The 20,366-nt window shown below is 40.5% G+C and overlaps 1 protein-coding gene across 4 annotated transcripts in view; it reads left to right on the forward strand.

Annotated features, from left to right (window-relative positions):
• Positions 1–7,452, forward strand: part of RBMS2 (RNA binding motif single stranded interacting protein 2) — a 90,376-nt gene extending 82,924 nt beyond the window's left edge. For 3 of the 4 annotated variants that reach the window (XM_040425617.1, XM_040425618.1, XM_040425619.1), the window contains exons 7-14: positions 371–480; positions 573–619; positions 2,720–2,813; positions 2,901–2,951; positions 3,919–4,029; positions 4,123–4,200; positions 4,753–4,828; positions 6,881–7,452. In XM_040425617.1, coding sequence (XP_040281551.1) covers positions 371–480; positions 573–619; positions 2,720–2,813; positions 2,901–2,951; positions 3,919–4,029; positions 4,123–4,200; positions 4,753–4,828; positions 6,881–6,915 — 602 coding nt within the window. In that variant the 3' untranslated portion in view covers positions 6,916–7,452. Of the gene's footprint in view, positions 1–370; positions 481–572; positions 620–2,719; positions 2,814–2,900; positions 2,952–3,918; positions 4,030–4,122; positions 4,201–4,744; positions 4,829–6,880 lie in introns of all 4 variants that reach the window. The other variant, XM_040425620.1, reaches the window with a different exon arrangement.
• Positions 7,453–20,366: the final 12,914 nt, after the last annotated feature.

Genomic DNA, 20,366 nt, shown 5'->3' on the forward strand with positions numbered 1-20,366 from the left:
CTAGCCAGTAAAACGGCTAGGGCAGCGCTAAAGCACGCCCATAAGAGCCGTTGACGTCACTGAACACACTGCCGGGCTCCGATGCTGAACACACTGCTCCGATGCTCAAGTCAGGGGGGCTGCTGGGGTGAAATTATGGGTATGTCCGCGTTCCGCTCTGAACCCGGACAACCCCTTTAAAGGAGGATTCTGGGAGTTGTAGTTTCAGGACAGCTGGAGTGCCGGAGGTTGCTGAGCTGATCTCTGATCTAGACCAATAAGTGGAGCCATGATGCCACCGTGAACAGCTTTACAACATGTCATGCCTAGATATGCCACTTTCGTACTCGAATCCACCAAACCTTGTCTGTTACAATTTATGTTTTGGCAGCGCCCCAGGAGCCCCTACTTTGCAAGTTTGCTGATGGAGGTCAAAAAAAGAGGCAAACCCAGGGGAAGTATATTCAGAATGGACGTGGCTGGCCACGCGAGGGAGAGACGGTAATATGAAACAAGATTTCAGTTTCCTCTTTTCGTGTTCTTTTTATTAATAACACAGCCAATCCTTACATATTGTTTTCTTCATTGATAAGGGTGGAATGACTTTGACATATGATCCTACAACTGCCCTGCAGAATGGGTAAGATACTAAAATCTTGATCTTCATTTATACACTTGCAGTATTATTTAAAGTCCTATATTTGTTATTGCAGTACAGTCCATCATGTCTGCCCTTTTTAACCCATTTCCGCTATGAACATTTTTTGCTTTAGGTTTTTTTTCCTTCCTCCCTTCCTTCCAGGAGTCAGAACTTTTTGAATTTTCCTTCATATTGCCCTATGAAGGATTTTTTTTTTGGCACCATTGAATTTATCATATCCTGTAGTGAAAAAACAAGAAAATATGTTTTAATAGACATTTTTTAGACAATATCATTTATGTTATTTTGTTATCACTAATTTTATATGTAAAATTGTGAAAGAGGATGATTTGAATTTAGGATACTTATTTTTTTTAAATATATTTTACAAACATTTTTTTTCCATCCCTCTAGGGGACTTGAACATGGAATCATACCACAGACTGCAACACTATAGTATTGCAGTCTATGGTGCTTGTGATGTCTTCCTGTTAAGTCCTGCCAAAGGCAGGGCTTAGAAGGGTTGTCTCACTTCAACAAATTGCATTTATCATGGGTGTCAGCTGCATATGGAGTGGGCTCAGCTGACCATTATGATGTACAGTTGCGTCAAGCATTGGGAAGGGGTCAAAGTTTAGGTTGACTATATATACAGTGCTGCCCATAATTATTCATACCCCTGGCAAATTTTGACTTAAAGTTACTTTTATTCAACCAGCAAGTAATTTTTTTACGGGAAATGGTATAGGTGTCTCCCAAAAGATAATAAGACGATGTACAAGAGGCATTATTGTGGGAAAAAAAACATTTCTCAGCTTTTATTTACATTTGAACAAAAAGTGTCCAGTCCAAAATTATTCATACCCTTCTCAATAATCAATAGAAAAGCCTTTATTGGCTATTACAGCAATCAAACGCTTCCTATAATTGCAGACCAGATTTTTGCATGTCTCCACAGGTATTTTTGGCCATTCATCTTTAGCAATTAGCTCCAAATCTTCTTGCCATCACCCTGATCTTTAGCTCCCTCCACAGATTTTCAATTGGATTCAAGTCTGGACTCTGGCTGGGCCACTCCAAAATGTTAATGTTGTTGTCTGAACCATTTCTTCACCACTTTTGCTGTGTGTTTTGGGTCATTGTCATGCTGAAATGTCCACTGGTGCCCAAGGCCAAGTTTCTCTACAGACTGCCTGATGTTGTCGTTGAGAATCCTTATGTATTGCTCTTTTTTCATGGTGCCGTTTACTGTGATTAGGTTCCCTGGTCCATTGGCTGAAAAACACCCCCAAAGCATTAGGTTCCCTCCACTATGTTTGACAGTGGGGATGGTGTTCTTTGGGTTGAAGGCTTCTCCTTTTTTACGCCAAATGAAGAAAATATCATTGTGACCAAACAATTCAATTTTTGTTTCATCTGACCATAACACAGAAGACCAGAAGTCTTCTTCTTTGTCCAGGTGAGCTTTTGCAAAGGCCAAGCGAGCTTTTGTGTGCCTGGTCTGCATCCGTAGAACCCAGCAGTGTGCAGTGTCCGTTGGATTGTCTGCCTTGAGACATTGCCACCAGAAGAGCCCAGATTCACCAGGATGGCCTTGGTGATGATCCTTGGATTCTTTTTCACCTCTCTAACTATCCTCCTGGCCAGCAGCACAGGTGTCACTTTTGGCTTCCGACCACGTCCTCTGAGATTTTCCACAGTGCGGAACATCTTGTATTTTTTGCTCAAATGTAAATAAAAGCTGAGAAATATATTTTATTTCCACAATAATGCGTCTTGTACTTCGTCTTATTATCTTTTGGGAGACACCTATGTCATTTCCCGTCAAAAAATTACTTGCTGGTTGAATAAAAGTAACTTTAAGTCAAAATTTGCCAGGGGTATAAATAATTATGGGCAGCACTGTATATACAAACTTTTGGTCAATCTCAGGACCCTAGAGCATTTAGGTGGACAACTATGATGCAGTTTTTTTCTTTGCAAATGTACCAGTTATAGTTGTCTGTGTAGAAAAAGAGTCTTTCTTGGTTAAAAAAATAATGTTAGCAGCTATATTGCTATTAATGTTTTTAGTTATTCCATTTGATTTCTATATTTCAGGTTTTACACCACCCCGTACAGTATTGCCCCAAACCGGGTGATTGCTCAGGCAGCCCTCTCCCCATACCTGCCATCACCTGTTTCTTCTTATCAGGTAGGAGTCTAGATAAATGGCTGGCCTCACTTGATACATCTAGAGATGTTTACTGGACTAATAGACTTTGTATTTGTTTATCTGCAGGTTCATAATCCTTCCTGGATGCATCATCAGTCTTACCTCATGCAGCCTGCAGTAAGTAACAGTTCCCTTCTCATGTCTGATAGCAAGCAACATGTGAATTCTAACATTGCTCTACTCTAAAGCATCCTCTAAGGCTATCAATCCTAGCTTTAAGCTTCTGGGAGGTCCAGACTCTCTTTGAGGAGATACAACTGGTAGAGGGAGTCTTAAAGGCAGTGCCCCCTGGGAAAAAATATGCAAATAAGTTTTCCTCCAGAAGAAAAAAAAACTGTCTCACTAGTGCCACCTGTAGGTAACCAACCTGTAAGACCACGTCCAACCCAGTAAAGAGGTGGCTGGGTGAGAGGCCTTTTGATACAGTTCTTGGAAGGTACTAGCTCAAGGCAACAGGAAGCACAGTGCAATAAAGCTTGTTATATGTATCACTGCATTTAGGCTGATAGCCTTGCTTTAATATCCGCTAGAGCATTTCTCACAATTAGAAGTAATGACCTATAACTAGCATATGTATTTCATCACTTCCTGATCGTCTTCAGAATGAAAAAGCTGCAGAGGTTAAAGGGGTTTTCCAGGAGTTTAATATTGATGGCCTATAATCAGGATAAACCATCAGTGTCTAATCAGTGCACCCCCACTGAGCAGCTGTTTCAGAATATCTCCGGCTACATAGGTCCTACCATTGTGAAGTGAATGGGAGCAGCTCTGCAGTAACCAGCTCTGTCCACTGCACAACGGATGGCGCCAGAGCTACTCTGAAACTGTTGATTGGCGGGGGTGCGGAGTGTCACAATGCCGCCATGCAGATATTGTCTGTCCTGAGGATAAGGTATCAAACCCTCTGATCATAATGTTATGTTATATCATATAACATAGGAATACCCCTTTAATCTGGATAACTTGCTGTCTTTACTGCCTTTAAGTGGGAATTATATGGTGAAACATTATAGGGTTGAAAATTGCTGTACCCAACTTTTTGTTTTCTGCACTGCATCTCTTGAACCTTCACTTAATTTTCTAGGGAACTGTTCTCACTCCCACTATGGACCATGCTATTTCCATCCAGCCTGCTTCCATGATGGGACCTCTGACTCAGCAGCTGGGACACTTGTCACTGGGGAGCACGGGAGCGGTAAGAAATGACTGTGGAGCCCAGTAACTAACTGTGAAAGGCTGTACGTCTAATGCTATTTATTGTAACTCCTTTTCAATTTCATCATTTTAGTATATGCCAGCTGCAGCCGCTATGCAGGGGGCTTATATCCCCCAGTACTCGTCCGTGCCTTCTACTGTCTCCATAGAGGTGAGGAACAAGAGAGAGTTATGTTTGTGTGATTATATCATTGTACTGACAGTGTTAGGATTTTTTTATGGCTTTGTTGCAGTTTTATGCTGTAGTTTGGAATTCTTTTTTGGCAATATCAATACAAGGGTTTGTGAGGTTTCAGCAAGAAACTAGACAATGCTAGGGAATAGCCTACAATAAAGAACTGAGCAGTACTTACCTAACAGAGCCCGCACCGCTTCTCTGGTTCTTCCGGCTGGGCTTTGCTTACCCAGCTGTAGTGGTGACATCACATTGACAGGCCAGTGATTGGCTCCAGCAGTCACATGTTGTCAAGGTGACATCACCAATGCAGCCACATAAAGCAAAGCCCACCTGTGAGAACTGGAGCGGCTGTGCAGGATTTTTTTTAGGTAAGTACTGCTCACTTCTTGCTTGAAGGCTATTCCCCAGCATTGTCTGGTTTCTTGCAGAAACCGGACAGCCCCTTTACTGTACATTAATGGGGGAAGTAGGACATGTTACATTTGCCAGACTCCTCCTAATAATTTGTTTTGCTCAGGAGAGCAGTGGGCAGCCTCAACAAGTTGCCGTGGAAACCACCACAGAACACGCCACTTATTCGTACCAGTGAAAGAAAGTGCAGGTAAGAACAAGAAGGCCAGATACTCACATAGGGATCGGGGACATCGAGATAAACATTTTCAATGGAAGAGCAAAGTAATGACTACGCTGCAGAGGGAAGGGTTTATCTGCAAGGTATTCTCATTAGAATAGTAGTTTTGTTATGTCGTGGCCTTGTGTTAAAATAAAATAAATTGCTTTTCCCCAACATTCTGCACTCGGTACCCTATAATGACAAAGCGAAAACTAAATGTTAGAAATCTTTATTAATTTATTGAAAAGGAAAAATGAAAATCTTGCATTAACATAAGGATTCAGACCCTTTACTCAGGACTTAGTTGAAGAACCTTTGGCAGCAATTACAGCCTCCAATCTTTTTGGTTATGATTCCACAAGGTCTGCCCATCTGGATTTGGGGATTTTCTGCCATTCCTCTGCTGATCCTCTCAAGCTCTGTCATGTTGGGCGGGGACCGTTGGTGGACAGCCGTTTTCAGGTCTCTCCAAAGATGTTCGATTGGGATCAAGTCAGAGCTCTGGCTGGGCCACTCAAGGACACTCGCAGAGTTGTCCCTAAGCCACTCCTGTGTTTGACTGTGTGCTTAGGGTCATTGTCTTTTTGGAAGGCAAACCTTCAGAGCTCATTCTGAGGCCCAGAGCACTCTGGATCAGGTTTTCATTACGAATATCTATGTGCTTTGCTCCGTCCAGGTTTCCCTCAACCTTGACTAGTCCTCCTACCCCAGCGACTGAAAAACACTCCCACAGCATAATGCTGCCACCACAATGCTTCACTTTAGGGATGGTATTGCGCTAAGGATGAGCAGTGCCTGGTTTCCTGCCAACATGACACCTAGAATTAAGGCCAAAAAGTTAAATCTTGGTTTCATTAGACCAGAGAATCTTGTTTCTCACAGACTGAGAGTCCATTTGGTGCTTTTTTGCAAACTCCAGGTGGTCTTTTATATGTCCTTTACTGAGGAGAGGCTTTTTTCTGGCCACTCTGCCATATAGTCAAGATTGGCGGAGTGCAGAAGTGATGGTTGACCCTTTTGAAGTTTCTTCCAGCAGCCAGCTCCAGGAAGAATCCTAGTTATTCCAAACTTCTTCCATTTAAGAATTACAGAGGCCGCTGTGCTCGGGAATTTTCTTTAAGCTTCTCCAGATCTGTGCCTCCACATAATCCTGTCTCTGAGCTCTATGGGCAGTTCTTTCCTCCTCATGGCTTGGTTTTTGCTCAAAACCATGTCCAATCAACTGAATTTACCACAAGTGGACTCCAATCAATGTGTTAATACATGTCAAAGAAGTTTCACAGCAAAGGGTCTCAGTACTTATGTCCATGTGAATTTTTTGTTTTTCCTTTTAAATAAATTTGCTAAATATTTATAAAATTTTGTTTTCACTTTCTCATTATGGGAATTGACTGCAGAATGATGGAGGGAGACATTTTTTTAATTATTATTTTAGTGCAGGGCCACAACAAAATGTGAAAAAAGTAAAAGGGTCTAAAGACTTTCTGGGTGGATTGTCTGTGTGTTTAAAGGGGTTGTGCATGTTTGGTGGGGGGTTTTAACAACTCCCCCCAGGCAGCCATGTGAAGGGAAGCATACTTGCCAGCTTCCTAACAGTGGCTCCCAGCTCCTGTGCTTTCTGGCCTCCGCTGCTCCACTTGGGTCCTTGGATGTAAACTTCCGGTTTGACACCGCAGCAGCCAATCGCTGGCGACAACATTGACCTGCTCCCCTTTCGTCATGACAAATTTTCATGTGACACACAAGGGGAGCAGGTCACTGTTGCTGTCAGCAATTGACTGCAGAGGTTTCAAACTGGAAGTTTACATCCAGGAACCCGAGTGGAGCAGTGGAGGCTGTAGAGCACAGGAGCCCGAAGCAAGTAAGTATGCTTCCCTTTGCAGACCTGCCCAGGAAAGGGGTTTTCCAACTCCCTCAAACATGCACAACTTCATTGAGCATTACATTAATATTATAAAACATTTCCATGCATGCTTTCAGTTTCTGCTCAGTTGAGGGTTTCATTATGCATCTATGATGAAAGTTTCATTCTTTTGTTAGGTTCACACGTGAATATGAATCAGCCCAGGATGTGACTGGATGGAAAGCTGCAGGGCTGAACATGAGGCTTTACTGAATAATGGGGATAGCTGAAAAAAAAGTTAGAAAAAAAGAAATAAACACGCTGGGGGGATGAATGAAGAAAAAAAATATTTTTCTTTCTTTCTTTTGCAAAGAAGCATTTTTACTGCAATAAACTTTAAAACTTCCAAGGAACCAAAGCAGCTAGAAAAAGAGAACTCAAGAAACCTAATGAAACCAGAACAGACTTTCAAATTTCAACTGAGAAATACAAAAAAAAAAAAAGAACAAAAAAAGTGTAAAAAAATAACAAACAGAAAAAAAATCCAACAAAGCGTAAAAACAAATTCTATTTTAATAAGAAGATTTTTTTTTGTCATTTTTTTACCGTAGATATTTTTTTTTTTAATTTTTATTTAAATGCGTGACATACAAGGAAAGTGCAGCACCAGGACATAAGCGGCGAACCGTATGCGAAACAGACTGCAATGGGGAAGTTGCAATTTTGCTGCCTGACACCATTTTTTTTTTTTTCATTTTTTAAAGGACTGTGTGGCTGTTTCTTATTTGTTTATTTTGGGGAGGGGACTGAGGGGGGAGGGAAAAGGAGGGGTGCAAGCGATATGCAAATACATTTTTTGGAAGGTGATTTTATTTTTTGGTTTGCATTTTTGTCCTTGCTTTTATTTCAGTTCCAGTCACCAATATTAACTATATTTTTCGAAATGGAAGCCATGGCAAATAGGCCCGTAGAAAACACAATGAATGCCAACTTTTTAAGGACTAAGCCTCTAGGATTGTGGGAAGGTTGAAACAGAAAACGGAAGAATTTAACAGAAGTGTTAAGCCTGCACAGGTCTGACTGCAGCTTTGTATGGGAGAGTAGACCATTCAGAAATGTGTATGGTGATTCATTTAAAAGTGCACATACATTGTTTTTGGCTTTGAGCTGAAGTTTCATGGCAGCTGTGTGGTCTGTACTGAGATATGCTGGCCTCCATGAAAAACCTCAAACAATTAGCACATACATTTTTTTGTCTTTGTATAACGTGCCCTCGCAATTAGATGGTGACTCCATCCAAATGTAGGCCACTTTAACATGAGCAAAATACGGTAGGAAATTCTGGTTCGTCCTCACTCACAAGTAGCTATCAGCAATTACTAAAATAGCAAGAGCAACCTGTTTCCTTATATGATACAGAATCCTACAATAGGATTTCCTCCTGCAAGACCTGAGCAGTAAAATATTGCCCCCCCCCACCACCTTACCACACTGAATATAGAGATACCACGATATAAATGAAGCAGCACTCCAGTAGCTTCTAGTCAAATGTAGGACTTATCCACCCACTGTCTCCAAAGCAGTATTTTATCCCTTCAATGGAGGGATGCTCTTGACCTTGCACATGGCTCGGTGGAGGAGATGAAATCCTGTGCTGTAAACTTGGCGTGGATAAATCCTACACCGGAGCTCAGCAAACTCCAGCACTCCAGATGTTGTGAAACTGCAACCCCCAGCATGCTCTAAACAAATTTGCATGCTAGGAGGTGTAGTTTCACCACAGCTGGAGTGCCGTTGGTTGCCGACCCCCTGTCCTACAACCATGCCTAGAAGCTGCTGGTGAGCAGCCTCGTTCCTTCCGGTTGTGGTTGGACTGTTGACCTTCATTTATTTCACCTTGTCTGTACTATAGGGAGATACAGCATATATCTGTTGTGATTTTGATCATTTCTGATAAAAGCATATAAAACTCTGCTATCGAGTTTGTGATGAAACCCATGTAAGAGATTAACCCATTTTGCATTGTACATTATTTTTTGAGAGACTTTGAAGAATGCTCATAAAAATAGCAGGTCGGGATTTAAAGATAATTGTCCTGGGATGGATAATATAAAACACTATTCCCCTTCTTCAGATTTCCATCTCTCCTTTATAAGGATCTCTGTCTTCTTTGCCATGCTTTCAAAGCTGGCATAAAAATGGGTTGTGTTCTTTGAGTTTTTGGCTTATTAGAATATAGATTTCTAAGGATTTCGGTTTTTAGCAGTTGCCTTTTTGTTGACGAGGTTTTGCCTAATTCAAGCTCAGAGCTACACAGTCTTGCTGAAAGTTTTCTAGTTTCCAAAGATCAGAAATAATTACTGCTGCGCCAATGTGATTTGGCGCTAAATAAAATATTAAAGCCTAAGGATGGAGATGTATAAATGGATAGGAAACTAAGGGTGAGATTTATCAAGATTTCTCCATCAGTTTTGATATCCTCTGCGCTGCCAGAAGCTGCACCTACTTCTGATGAGGTGCAGGCCTCGTTCTAAATTAGATGTATCCTCCTGCAGTCCATACTTCTAAAAGAAAATCTATGGCAGCTGTGAGCCGCTGTAGATTTCTGGTTTTATTTGTGTCAGAAAACTGATGTAAAGAAAATAAATTTGTTATTGCAGCCCTTTCAAAAATTGGCAAGGGCTGCATAAAAATCGCGACTATTTTGAGACTTTTTAACTCCACTTTTCTGGCACAAGCTAAATCTCCCCCTAAGTTCTTTGCCATCCTTACATGCAGTTTGGTATCGGATCCATACAGCTTTTTATTTTATTTTTTCTAGGTGGGTTTCGATTTTCTCACTAATTTACAGAAAAGCAACTTTTTGAGGAGGAAGGTTCCATCTATTATTGGTATTGATTGTACATATTTCTTGGGTCTGGTTGTTAAGGCTTCTGATATGTCTTCATTTATTTACATAGTATAATGTATATAGAAATGTTCAGGGCATTGCGGTTTAGGTCATCTTTTCATTTTTTTTTTCAGAATATTTTGAGGAAACACCAACATATTGGGGGTTTCATGATGGTTGTAGGGAGAGGATTAAGACATTAGGACAGTCACTAGGTCACGTTGTGATCCATTTTGGTTAAGGGAATTTTTTTGCATGGCGTATTTTGTTTATTTAATATATTTTCAATGGTTTGGAAAAGTATGAGATGAATAAATCTCTGTATCGTCAATGTGAATTGGCTAATTCGAAAAGGGTTGAAAGACAGAAATTCAGTTCTAGAGCCGTACTTGGAACCACCACCATCACTTAAAGGGAACCTGGAACTTTCTATATTCCGTCCTATCTGTAGTCAGCATGGTATAGAGCAGGAGGGGCTGAGTAGATTAGCTTTGTGTGTAAGATTCAGTTTAACTGAGTCCATTGGTCGGTCCTTCCTTTTGGTTGACAACTAACTTTGTGTGTACAGTCTTACAGGGAATGTCCATCACTGATAGGACCACCACTGGGCTCCAGAGCATTGAAGGGACTGGAATTTAAATGAATAAAAGTTGTAGTGAATATTTTTCTATAAAACAGCCTGCTCAGCTTCTCCTTCTCTATAACATGTTCAATTTCAGATCAGACACCATGCTCCCTTTAACTTAACCTGAAAGTATCCAGACATAAAGTAAGTCACAATTCTATTGCAGTCCATGTACAATAGACAATATTGTTCACAGAGCTCTGCTCTTCAAGAACTGGACCAGAGGACAACTTTTTAAGTGGTGCAACTCAGATCAGCGCAAGTCGCGCCAGGAGTAGTGAGTATATGAGGTTTTATTGTGCCAAATTCTGCTCTTTCAAGTGCCCAGAGGAGGGCTTCACTGTGAAGTGGTCTCTGCATTGAGCCCTGTGCACTGGCTGGAGCATAATCTAGCAGAATATGCATATGTTCATATTCACACTACTCCTGATTAGAAAAGTTCCACAAAAAGTATTATTACGCTGCTCTTCCCAGCCCCTACCTAGTTCTGTCAGCAGTTTAAACATGGTCAGAACTGCTGACAGACTCCCTTTAAATCACTTAATCTCCATGCATCGGAGTAAATACTGTAAATGTTGACATGCTAGGTATAAGAGACGCCTTATACTTGGTTATGAATTGGTTTAGCTGATTCATCAAATCTTTATGGGACATTTTCCTGTCGCTGTCATTTGACAACAGACAGAAGGAACATGCCCATCAAGTATGATAGGCCTGGTACCTTGTGCTTGTGATTAGGATAATGTAATAAAGCCGTGCAGATGTATTATAATGACTGCCTGCTTCCCGAGACAGCTAACAGATGATACTGGATGACTTGCTGTGTGATACATAATTAACCCATTTGCTTCCTCTTTCCGCCCTATGTGCATCATATCGTCTTCATTCACCAGTCCTCATAAGAGTTATTAATAATAATAATAATCTTTATGACAAGTTTATTATACTCCTTCTAAGAATAAGCCATTAACAATGTTCCCTTTAACCCGTGACTGTCCAAAAGAAAATCAATCCTACAGAAGCCATCTCATAGCTCTACAGTGTTCATTCCCATCAATGTGTCTCTTCATAATGTGCTTCGGCTTCACTTGTTTGAAGTGGATCCTTATTTTGCATTGTACGTCCGGTGGATTGCAGACAATGACTTCAAGAAATTCCTGCCTCAGTTCTTGTTGGGCTGTACCTTGGCCTGCTTCTTTTAAGATGATGTAACGGTTGTAGTGGCGTAGATCAACACGGTGTGTGTATATATGTGCGTAGCATACAGTCAGTAGGTGGGTGTATGACTAAATCTTCTTTGTCTTCCTTAGGGGGGCATGCTGTTGCTTTGTACAGTTGGTGTTCACAGTTAATGCTGAGTAGATGTAGGATCAGGTGTGGTTTTTGTCATAGAAATAGAAGGACTTGTTTTTGTTTTTTTATTTGTGACTGTATATATCGATATGTTACCAAAGAGTTTAAAAAGCCATAAAAGGGAAATATAAAACTTCATCCCTCCATACATCCCACAGTGCAATACAGTGTGTTTTCTGTCTTTCTTGAAGATGGTACGCTTCATAGATGTCACTCCAATTTCATTGAGGTCATTTTCCTTTGGCTCCAAACTTTGCATTTCCTTTTTTTTCCCGTTGGTTGATTTAATATTTATTTAAATCCTCTTTCCAGTGTCATATAAAATTTGAAGATATGTAGTGCTGACAATACACAATATATAGGTTGAAAGTGACCTGTATTCAGTCTGTATGCAGCTGTATTGACACAACTAAAGGCCCCTTTACTTCTAGATAGAGCAGACCATTGTCGGGAAGGAAGCTTTTCCTGCCTGACAAGTTGAGGAGAAAACTGCATTTACATGTAGAGATCTCCTCCACAGTATGGGGAGGAGCAATCACTAATACCATCTCTCATCCCTATACAGACTCGTTGTTTGCCGGCAGCAGAGTGCTGTTTAGACACCAAAATCTGCTGCCGGTAAGCGATAATTTAGGTGTCCTCACCAATGATCCTATTACCTGATGAATTAGCGTTTCGCTCATTCATCGGGTAATCAGCAGCACCCTTACACTAGCAGATTATCGCTAACGTGCGTTCGTACGACTGAAAGGGGCTTTAAGTAGCATGTAAACTTTGAACCCCACTAGAGAAACCTTCTGAAGCAGATGGTAAGAGTATGCACCCCCAATGACAACTTACTTTACCTGCTAATTACTGCTTATCTTCATATTGTTACATGACAGTGGTAATGGAGGTTGTGTATCGGTTGCCTGAGCTTTGGTTGACTACATAACAGTCAATGAAGTGTAGGAGTGAACCAAAGTGCTATATGGAATGGTTGACATCTCTTGACATTTACACATGGACAAGGGAGGCAGAAAACAGCTTTTTATTTATGTGTGTACATATAATGTTAGGATGCTGTACATATAATTTTAGGATGCTGATGATGATTACTAATGAGATGGTTGTGTGACATGTTTCTTTCCTGGCAGAGTTTGTCTTGTTAGGAAATTATAAAATGAGGGATGACGTTTATACATGGAGGATACACCTTAACCATTGCAGTCACTAGATGCAAAACCCAACTTCTATTGCAAGGCTATGTACGCAAAACATTAACCCTGGCAATTTGGCATTACTTTGTGCTAGCTTGTCGTGGAAGAATGATGAACATTTACCAGGGTCAACAACTAGAAGTTTGCTGCCATCATTAAAAAAATGACCTTTAACGTGTTAATCGTGTAGGATGTTCCTAGTCATTGGACTGCATTTAGATCTAGGAACTGGTGACATCATGGAAGGAACAAAGGGCATGAGGTCACTGTTTCTTAGACATACCTCCTCCTTCTTTACTATGATGCATGTTATAGACACATTTCTGTTATTGGAGACATATGTGTTTTTGTCACATCTGTCAATTATAAAGCTGGTCATGCACAGAACAAGGATAAATCAGAAGTACGTAATTTAACAGTGCTCCAACAACTTGATTTTTTAAGAAATTCTTCCGACCAGTTGAGAAAGAGTTGCTTGGTGGCTGTGCTGGCCAAAAGAGGAACCGATGTGTTGAAAAGGCTATTTTCTCCCTAAACTAAGATTCTACCCCATTGGTAACCCATTTCAACACATTTTATACCATTTTAGGTTAATAGTTAAGCTCATTTTCATTGAATCTCAAGTTATTTGGTCTAAACTTCATCGTTGCATAGTCAGCCCATGACGCTACTGCACACAATCGTGTTACACCTCCGGCTGAGTTGTACTTTGGTGTCCGTAGACTTCTATAGAGCTATACTGTATCTCTCCATGCCTCTAATTTCATACTAGTCTCCTTAATCTGGTGCCACAGGGACTTCAAACAGAAATGTCCATCTCGCAGATGGCCGCAAATTTCTCAAAGCATGTTATGAGTTCATTCATTTTATTCATTGAAGCAATTGAGATATTTTTGTGCATATGTTCCCAAAAGTTTTCACACAAAACGCAGAAATCATGTGAACATAGTAAAAAGTTACGAGATTTTCCCACCCAGCAGATATTATTATATTTTTTTTTTTTAAGTAGAGCGAGTCCCTCATCGATAGCCTAAGGCCTCATGCACACGACCGTTCCGTTTTTTGCGGCCCGCAAAACACGGAAGCCGCCCGTGTGCCTTCCGCAATTTGCGGAACGGAACAGGCGGCCCATTGTAGAAATGCCTATTCTTGTCCGCAAAACGGACAAGAATAGGACATGTTATATTTTTTTTGCAGGGCCACGGAACGGGCAACGGATGCGGACTGCACACGGAGTGCTGTCTGCATCTTTTGTGGCCCCATTGAAGTGAACGGGTCCGCAAAAACTGCGGCTCTGATGCGAACCAGAACAACGGTCGTATGCATGAGGCCTATAGCTGGCCATATACTGAATGTTTTCCCTAAAACACTTAATGAAGAAATAAACTCATCTGATGAACCACAATGTATATTTCACTCCAGAATAATGTTAAATTCTTCAAATTTCTTGGGTAATTATGGTTGGTTAGGTTTTCTTGACTGGCAAAGCATTGAGGTGGGTGCAACTCCACAGACCACATAGGTTAATACTATATGTAACCATGAAATCATGTGGGTTATGTATAACCGTGAAATCAAGCGAGCTATGTATAATCATGAAGTCAAGGCAGAGATTTGTGTTCCAGATCATGACCTAGTTGGGCTGTTCAGTAGGTGTTGTCAGAGGACAGTCTAGTGTTGCTGCTTGTTTCTGCGTGTGTGATGATAAGCTGAAGACTTTATATGTTACAAGGGTGCGTCTGTCACTTGATTAACCCTCCTTTTCTGAGTGCCTTATTACTTTAGTAGTGCAGATGTACTGTAGGGGATGGACACATGAGAGACTTGCTGCTAGACTATTGTTGTAATGTTGTCATTAATGGAGAATGATCCTTGTGGAGAAAGGACTTATTCTCTGGTATTAAACTACCTTGTTAATTTGGGAGGAGAAAGCATTGTGCGTGCATTCATCTTTAGTAGATTGATCATATCCATCCTATATTCAGTTTCATTTATGTGTTAACCACTTTGCCATGTGAATACGTCCTGGCACAGGAATAAGTCCCTACACAGCTTGGACCTTGTAGTTATATCTGAGAAAAGACGCTTTACCCTGGAGACATTGGGACATATTATATGCCCCATTGTAAGATGTTGTGAGGAAATACCAAGTAATGCCGAAACCCTATACTGCTCTGTAATAGGCAGATATTTTGTGATTAAGGATTGTGAAGAGTTTTTGTGCATGTTGACAACCTTCCAATCTCCTATGTGTGATGGAGAGGGAAAAATGTCTAAGCTTGCTTTCCAGGAAAAACAAAGTATATCAAGGTGTCCACTTGATAGAGAACCTGTCACATTGAACATGGTGTCTGGTCTAAAGGCAGCATGTTATAGAGCAGGAGGAGCTGAGCAGATTGATACATCGTTTTTTTTTGGGAGAAGATTCAGTAAAACCTGTTATTTCTACATTCACATTTCGGTTTTTTTGATTTTTTTTTTTTTTTAGGAGTCATATGGGTGGTCTTATCAAAGATTGCCAGCCTTCCTTGTATGATTGTACATAAAGATCTAGCTGTCAGTCACTGAGTAGGATCGCCCACATGACTTCTGAGTTCAGAAAGAGCAAATGACAAGGTATACCGAATCTTTTCCAACAAAATCAATGCTGTACAGTATTCATTCCCATCACTCCTACGATGTGTTTCTGGTTCACTTATTTTGAAGCTTCTCCTGCTCTAGAACATGCTGCCCCCAGATAGGACTGCATGGACAACACAACAGGCACCCTCAAGTCCACAAACATGCATAATGCTCATAAACTACCATGCAAGTTACCTTTAGCTTCTATGATGTGTGGGTGTATGTCACCAGTTCAACAGGATCCATCAGTCTCATGTTTATGGAGACAGCCCAACAAGTCCTCAGTGACTTCAGTCAGTGAAATCCGAGGTGTCTGGTGGCCAATATGACAGCTAGCATAAGCCTATAGGCACTATTATTCTGATGATATCAGGTCCTGATTTAAAGGGGTTTTCCAGGATCCTGATATTGATGACCTATTCTCAGAATAGGTCATTAATATCCAATCAGTGAGAGTCGACACTCTGCACTCCCACCGATCAGTGGTTCCTTGCGGCCTCCGGTGCTGGAACTAGCTCTTGAATGGAGCGGGAAACACAGCTCCGGTCAAAGTGTAGTGGCCGTGCTGGGTTACTGCAGCTCGTTGAAGTGAATGGTAGTTGAGCTGCAGTAACTCGGCACGGCGACTACACTTTGAATAGACCTGTGCTTCCTGCTCCAGGAAACAGCTGATTGGTAGGGGTGCCGGTAATCCAGACCCTCACCAATTGGATATTAATTACCTATCCTGAGAATTGGTCATTAATATCAGGAGCCTGGAAAACCCCTTTAAACCAGGACCCGATATCATCAAAACAGCAGTGGCTGGCTATAGGCTTAAGATAGCTGTCATATTGTTTCTAAGGCCTAATGACACCTCTTTCCTATATATAGGATAGGTCATCATTATCAGGAACCTGGAAATGCCCGCACTGCTTGTAACCCCAATCCCTGTTCAACACTATCAGGTCCCTTTAGTATGTATGTATTATTAGTATGCATATGTTATTTGTTACCAGCCATTGGCCACTTCATCGTCTCCGTATGTATGAGGATTAATGTCCAAGCACTTCTGTGTGAATTCCGGCCCGTGCAGTGTGCAGTATAGAACCTTATTGTGTCCCATATTGCGGACTGCATGTTTATATATAAGATTCGGTACCGTGGATCTAGTGCATGTAGAGGGCAGGGCTTCTTAAATGCCCAAAATTTACCAACAAGAATGTAGGAAAGTATGATATGGTGGTAAACATGGACCCATAGAAATGTTTGAATACCGTATTCAGGAGTATGATATGGATTCACACCTATAGTTGTGTGCACGAGGACGTCATTGAGAAGGCTGGAATGTCTGTGCATATTAGCGCACTTTTCACAGCCGCAAATACTGGCCTGACCACGGATCTAATGATCCGAACTTACAGCATCATCATAGACCGCTATGATTGAACCAGGATTTGTGGCTGTAAACCGGACACTAAAATGTGGCCACATTACATTACGGCCATCTGAATGAGACCTTAGAGTAATATTTTCAGAATATGTCCAACCGTCCTACAAGTTCATTATCTGGGAAACCACTACTTGCATAGGCCCTGCTTTATCAAACCCGTTCTACATCTTTCCATTGACGTTTGAGTTGATGCACGTGATCAGGCCAGCAAACCCATCGGAAGGAAATGATGGAGTATTTCTATGACTATGATGCATGTGATGTTGCAGCAAGAAAAACAATATCAGCCACGGTAAAACTTACATGGGTTAAATAAAAATGCGAAATTTTTTTAAATTGAACTTTTTTACATTATGGTTTAAACTGGTGCTTTTATAGATTTTTATTGTTGCTGCCAAATCTGATACAAGCGATGGTCTTCCTCTCTCCCTTATTGAAGTTGTCTACCATGAAAGGAATTAGCTACAAGAAGGCCAGCAGCCAAGGAGCTTAAGCTTTATTTCTTTGTTTTAAGATTTTAAGTTTTTTTTTTTTTCTTGTGGCTTTCAAACCTTCTGTTGCTGCTAAATGTTCTAGAAGGACTGGACCATACAGTCTGTAAGTAGATAGTGGAGTTTTATAAAAAAACAAAACAAAAAAAAAACAGCATTTTGTGTGCAAAAAGAAATGCAGGTTTTATAGTATGTAATAAAGAAATCTCCGCCTTGTTGAAGGGGGACACAATACGAGGAAGGGGGGTGGGGGTGGTTTCTAACACTAAAGTGTGACTAGAACTGGGGATGTTTCTCAGTAGATGAGAGTTGTGTTAATAGTGTTTTTTGTTTTTTTTTATGTAAGAAATTTAGGAAACGAACAGCTTTTATATCTGTTTATGTTTTGCTGGAGAAGAGGAACCCTGCCGAGCTAGGAATATGTTATATGCTATAGTAGAAGGATCACTGATCATTAAAGGGAACCTGACTAAGCTGCGGTGTAAAGTAGTGACGGGCACACTGACTTCTGTGGTCTGTCGCTTATTACTGTTCAGTTGTTTTGTAGAATGTTAAACCTGTAGCACGTTGCCAGCCAGGAGTCCACCGTGCGGGAAGAGTCTGATAAAATTCATATGGGCTTCCCCCACTCTCCAGCTGCTGATTGACAGATTTCTCCCTATGCAAAGTAATAGGAAGAAATCTGTCAATCAGTGGCTTGAGTGTGCAAATCATGAATATAATCAGACTCTTTTCCTGCACGTGGGACTCCTGGTTGGCTGCGCACTGCAAGGTATAACATGAATATAAGTTGCTGAAATCAGTCCGTCTGTGACTACTTTATGTTGCATAACCAAGCTGACAGGTTCCCCTTAAGCTCCTCATTAGCGGTGGTAGGTACATACCACCTTCCAATGAATAATTCACTTTTCTCATTAAGGTCTGGGATGAATATAATATCTGATGGTGAATTGTTGTTCATCTATAACAGGGATACATCTAAATAAAACCCTTTCTGCTATGACAAAGTCTTCCACTAGATCGTGTGCATTTACCTTGAGATTCATCTGCCGAGGTCAGATATATTGACAGCCAAGCAATGCAGATTAGAAGGTAGAACTGGTCAGTCTCTATAGGGGGGGCTACAGGCTAAACTTTGCAGTGTGAAAGGCTGGTTTAATGTGCCGAAAAGGGTAAGGTGCCTTGGACCTGACATGTCAAAAAGCCTCAAATCTACACATAGCAAACAAAATGTCAGGTTATAAAAAAAAAAAAACGCAAAACTGGCCCATTTATTGCCCATATATAAAAATCCAGAGCGAGAGCCACCATGAGTTTTGGTGACTGTAAAACTGCAGCAAATGAGCCATTTTTGCACCAACTTAAAGCAACTTGCCATATGTTACGTGTTTGTTTATTAAGTCCAACCTTAACAAAAATGCAAATTAATTCATTTGTAAAGTTTTTTTATGTTTTTTTTTTTTTTTGTGTTTTGTTTTCCAGTGGATCACAATTCTCACACACTGCTTCTGTGCTAAACTTCTTTGTTCAATTTTTTTCTTCTCTTTTTGCAATGATTTTGTTAAGCTCGAATTTGAAAAAAAAAGTTGTTTTTCAATAAATATGTGATAAAAAATATTGCAGCATTTTGTTTTCTTTATTACTAAATTGACATTTTATTTTCAAGAGGTTAAGCAGTTAGAAAAAGATGACTGCTTTCTTTAAAAAAAAAAAAAAAACTTGTCTACAGGCTGTGAGTAATATAGCAGCTCAGGGCAAGGGCTGTTTGTTAATATTTTTTACACTGCTAGGTGGAGGCTTCCGCCTAGCATTAATGCTGGTGATGTCACCGGCACTAGCGCTGCCCTAGCCGTTTTACAGTTTAGGGCATCGCTAAATCCCTCCCATTAGTGCCGGTGACTTACTGCTAGGCAGACGCCTCCGCCTAGCTTTACCCATGGAGACGATCAGAGCATTTTGGCAGTACTGTACCACTGAAAATGAAATACATAATATTGTCTTTAGCAGTCAGCACAAAGATTAAATAGATAGGGATCCTATTGTTATTTTTTTGCTGCTTTGAGGTAAAGTTGTTATGTTAGTACAATAGTAGCTCAGTAGAATTAGGAACAGTATGACAGCTCTGTTGTTCACTTGATAGGCCTAGATAAAGATACCCAAATAAGAACACTGCACTTATTAGTACAATGTGTGATGCTCTAATTGAGTCACTCATCCCCTTCCCGCTCTACCCAGAGTTAATGGTCTGAGAAACTCAAGTGACTGTTTGCTGTGCTAAAAGTCCAGAGGAGTAAGTTCAGGGAAACGTGTCACCAAAAATGTTATCTGCCAGTTAAAACCAGATAGCATTAGGAAAATTGCTTTACGGCAGCCCCATGGTCCATAGACACAATGGTCAGGAGGGGACCTCATTGACTTCTATGGGAGAGTTTTCTAGGCATGCCCTGTGACCGATGCAGAGGTCATTGTACAAGGAAGGAATAGATAAGCTTTGTCAATCACCGATTGTGAATGGTAAATCCTGTCTTTTCTGTACACAGAGGTGATATCATTACAGGCAGGATTAGAATGACAAACAGATCACTGCAGTAAAGTGGTCTATACAGACCAAAAAGTAGCAATTATTATTAAGCTTTAATGGCCAGAGTAAAAACTGCAGGATTTTATTGTTTTTGTTTAACTATAGATATTGACATGGAAAATTTAAAATAATATGTTAAATTTAAAAAAGTGATTTAAACAGTACATCATTTTCTGATGACACATTCCCTTTAAGAGCCAGGTCAGGAAGTAGAATACATGGAGTGGCTCTAAAAATGATATCCAGAAAACTGCCCACCTGTTTTTGTAGAAAAAAAAAATGACCTATAATATTCACATCCAGGCTGTTAATATGTGATAAAATGTCATAGTAGTGTCCCTTTAACTACACAGAAAATATTTACTGTAACATTAGAATATGAATACTAAAGTCCAAAGAAGAGGATTTAGCATAAATGTGATACCTACATCATCACATTTTAAATGACGTTCATTGATTTAACAGAATAAAAACTGTTTTGTAAGTGTTC

Source organism: Bufo bufo, chromosome 3 (genome assembly GCF_905171765.1).
Source record: "Bufo bufo chromosome 3, aBufBuf1.1, whole genome shotgun sequence".
NCBI lineage: Eukaryota > Metazoa > Chordata > Amphibia > Anura > Bufonidae > Bufo > Bufo bufo.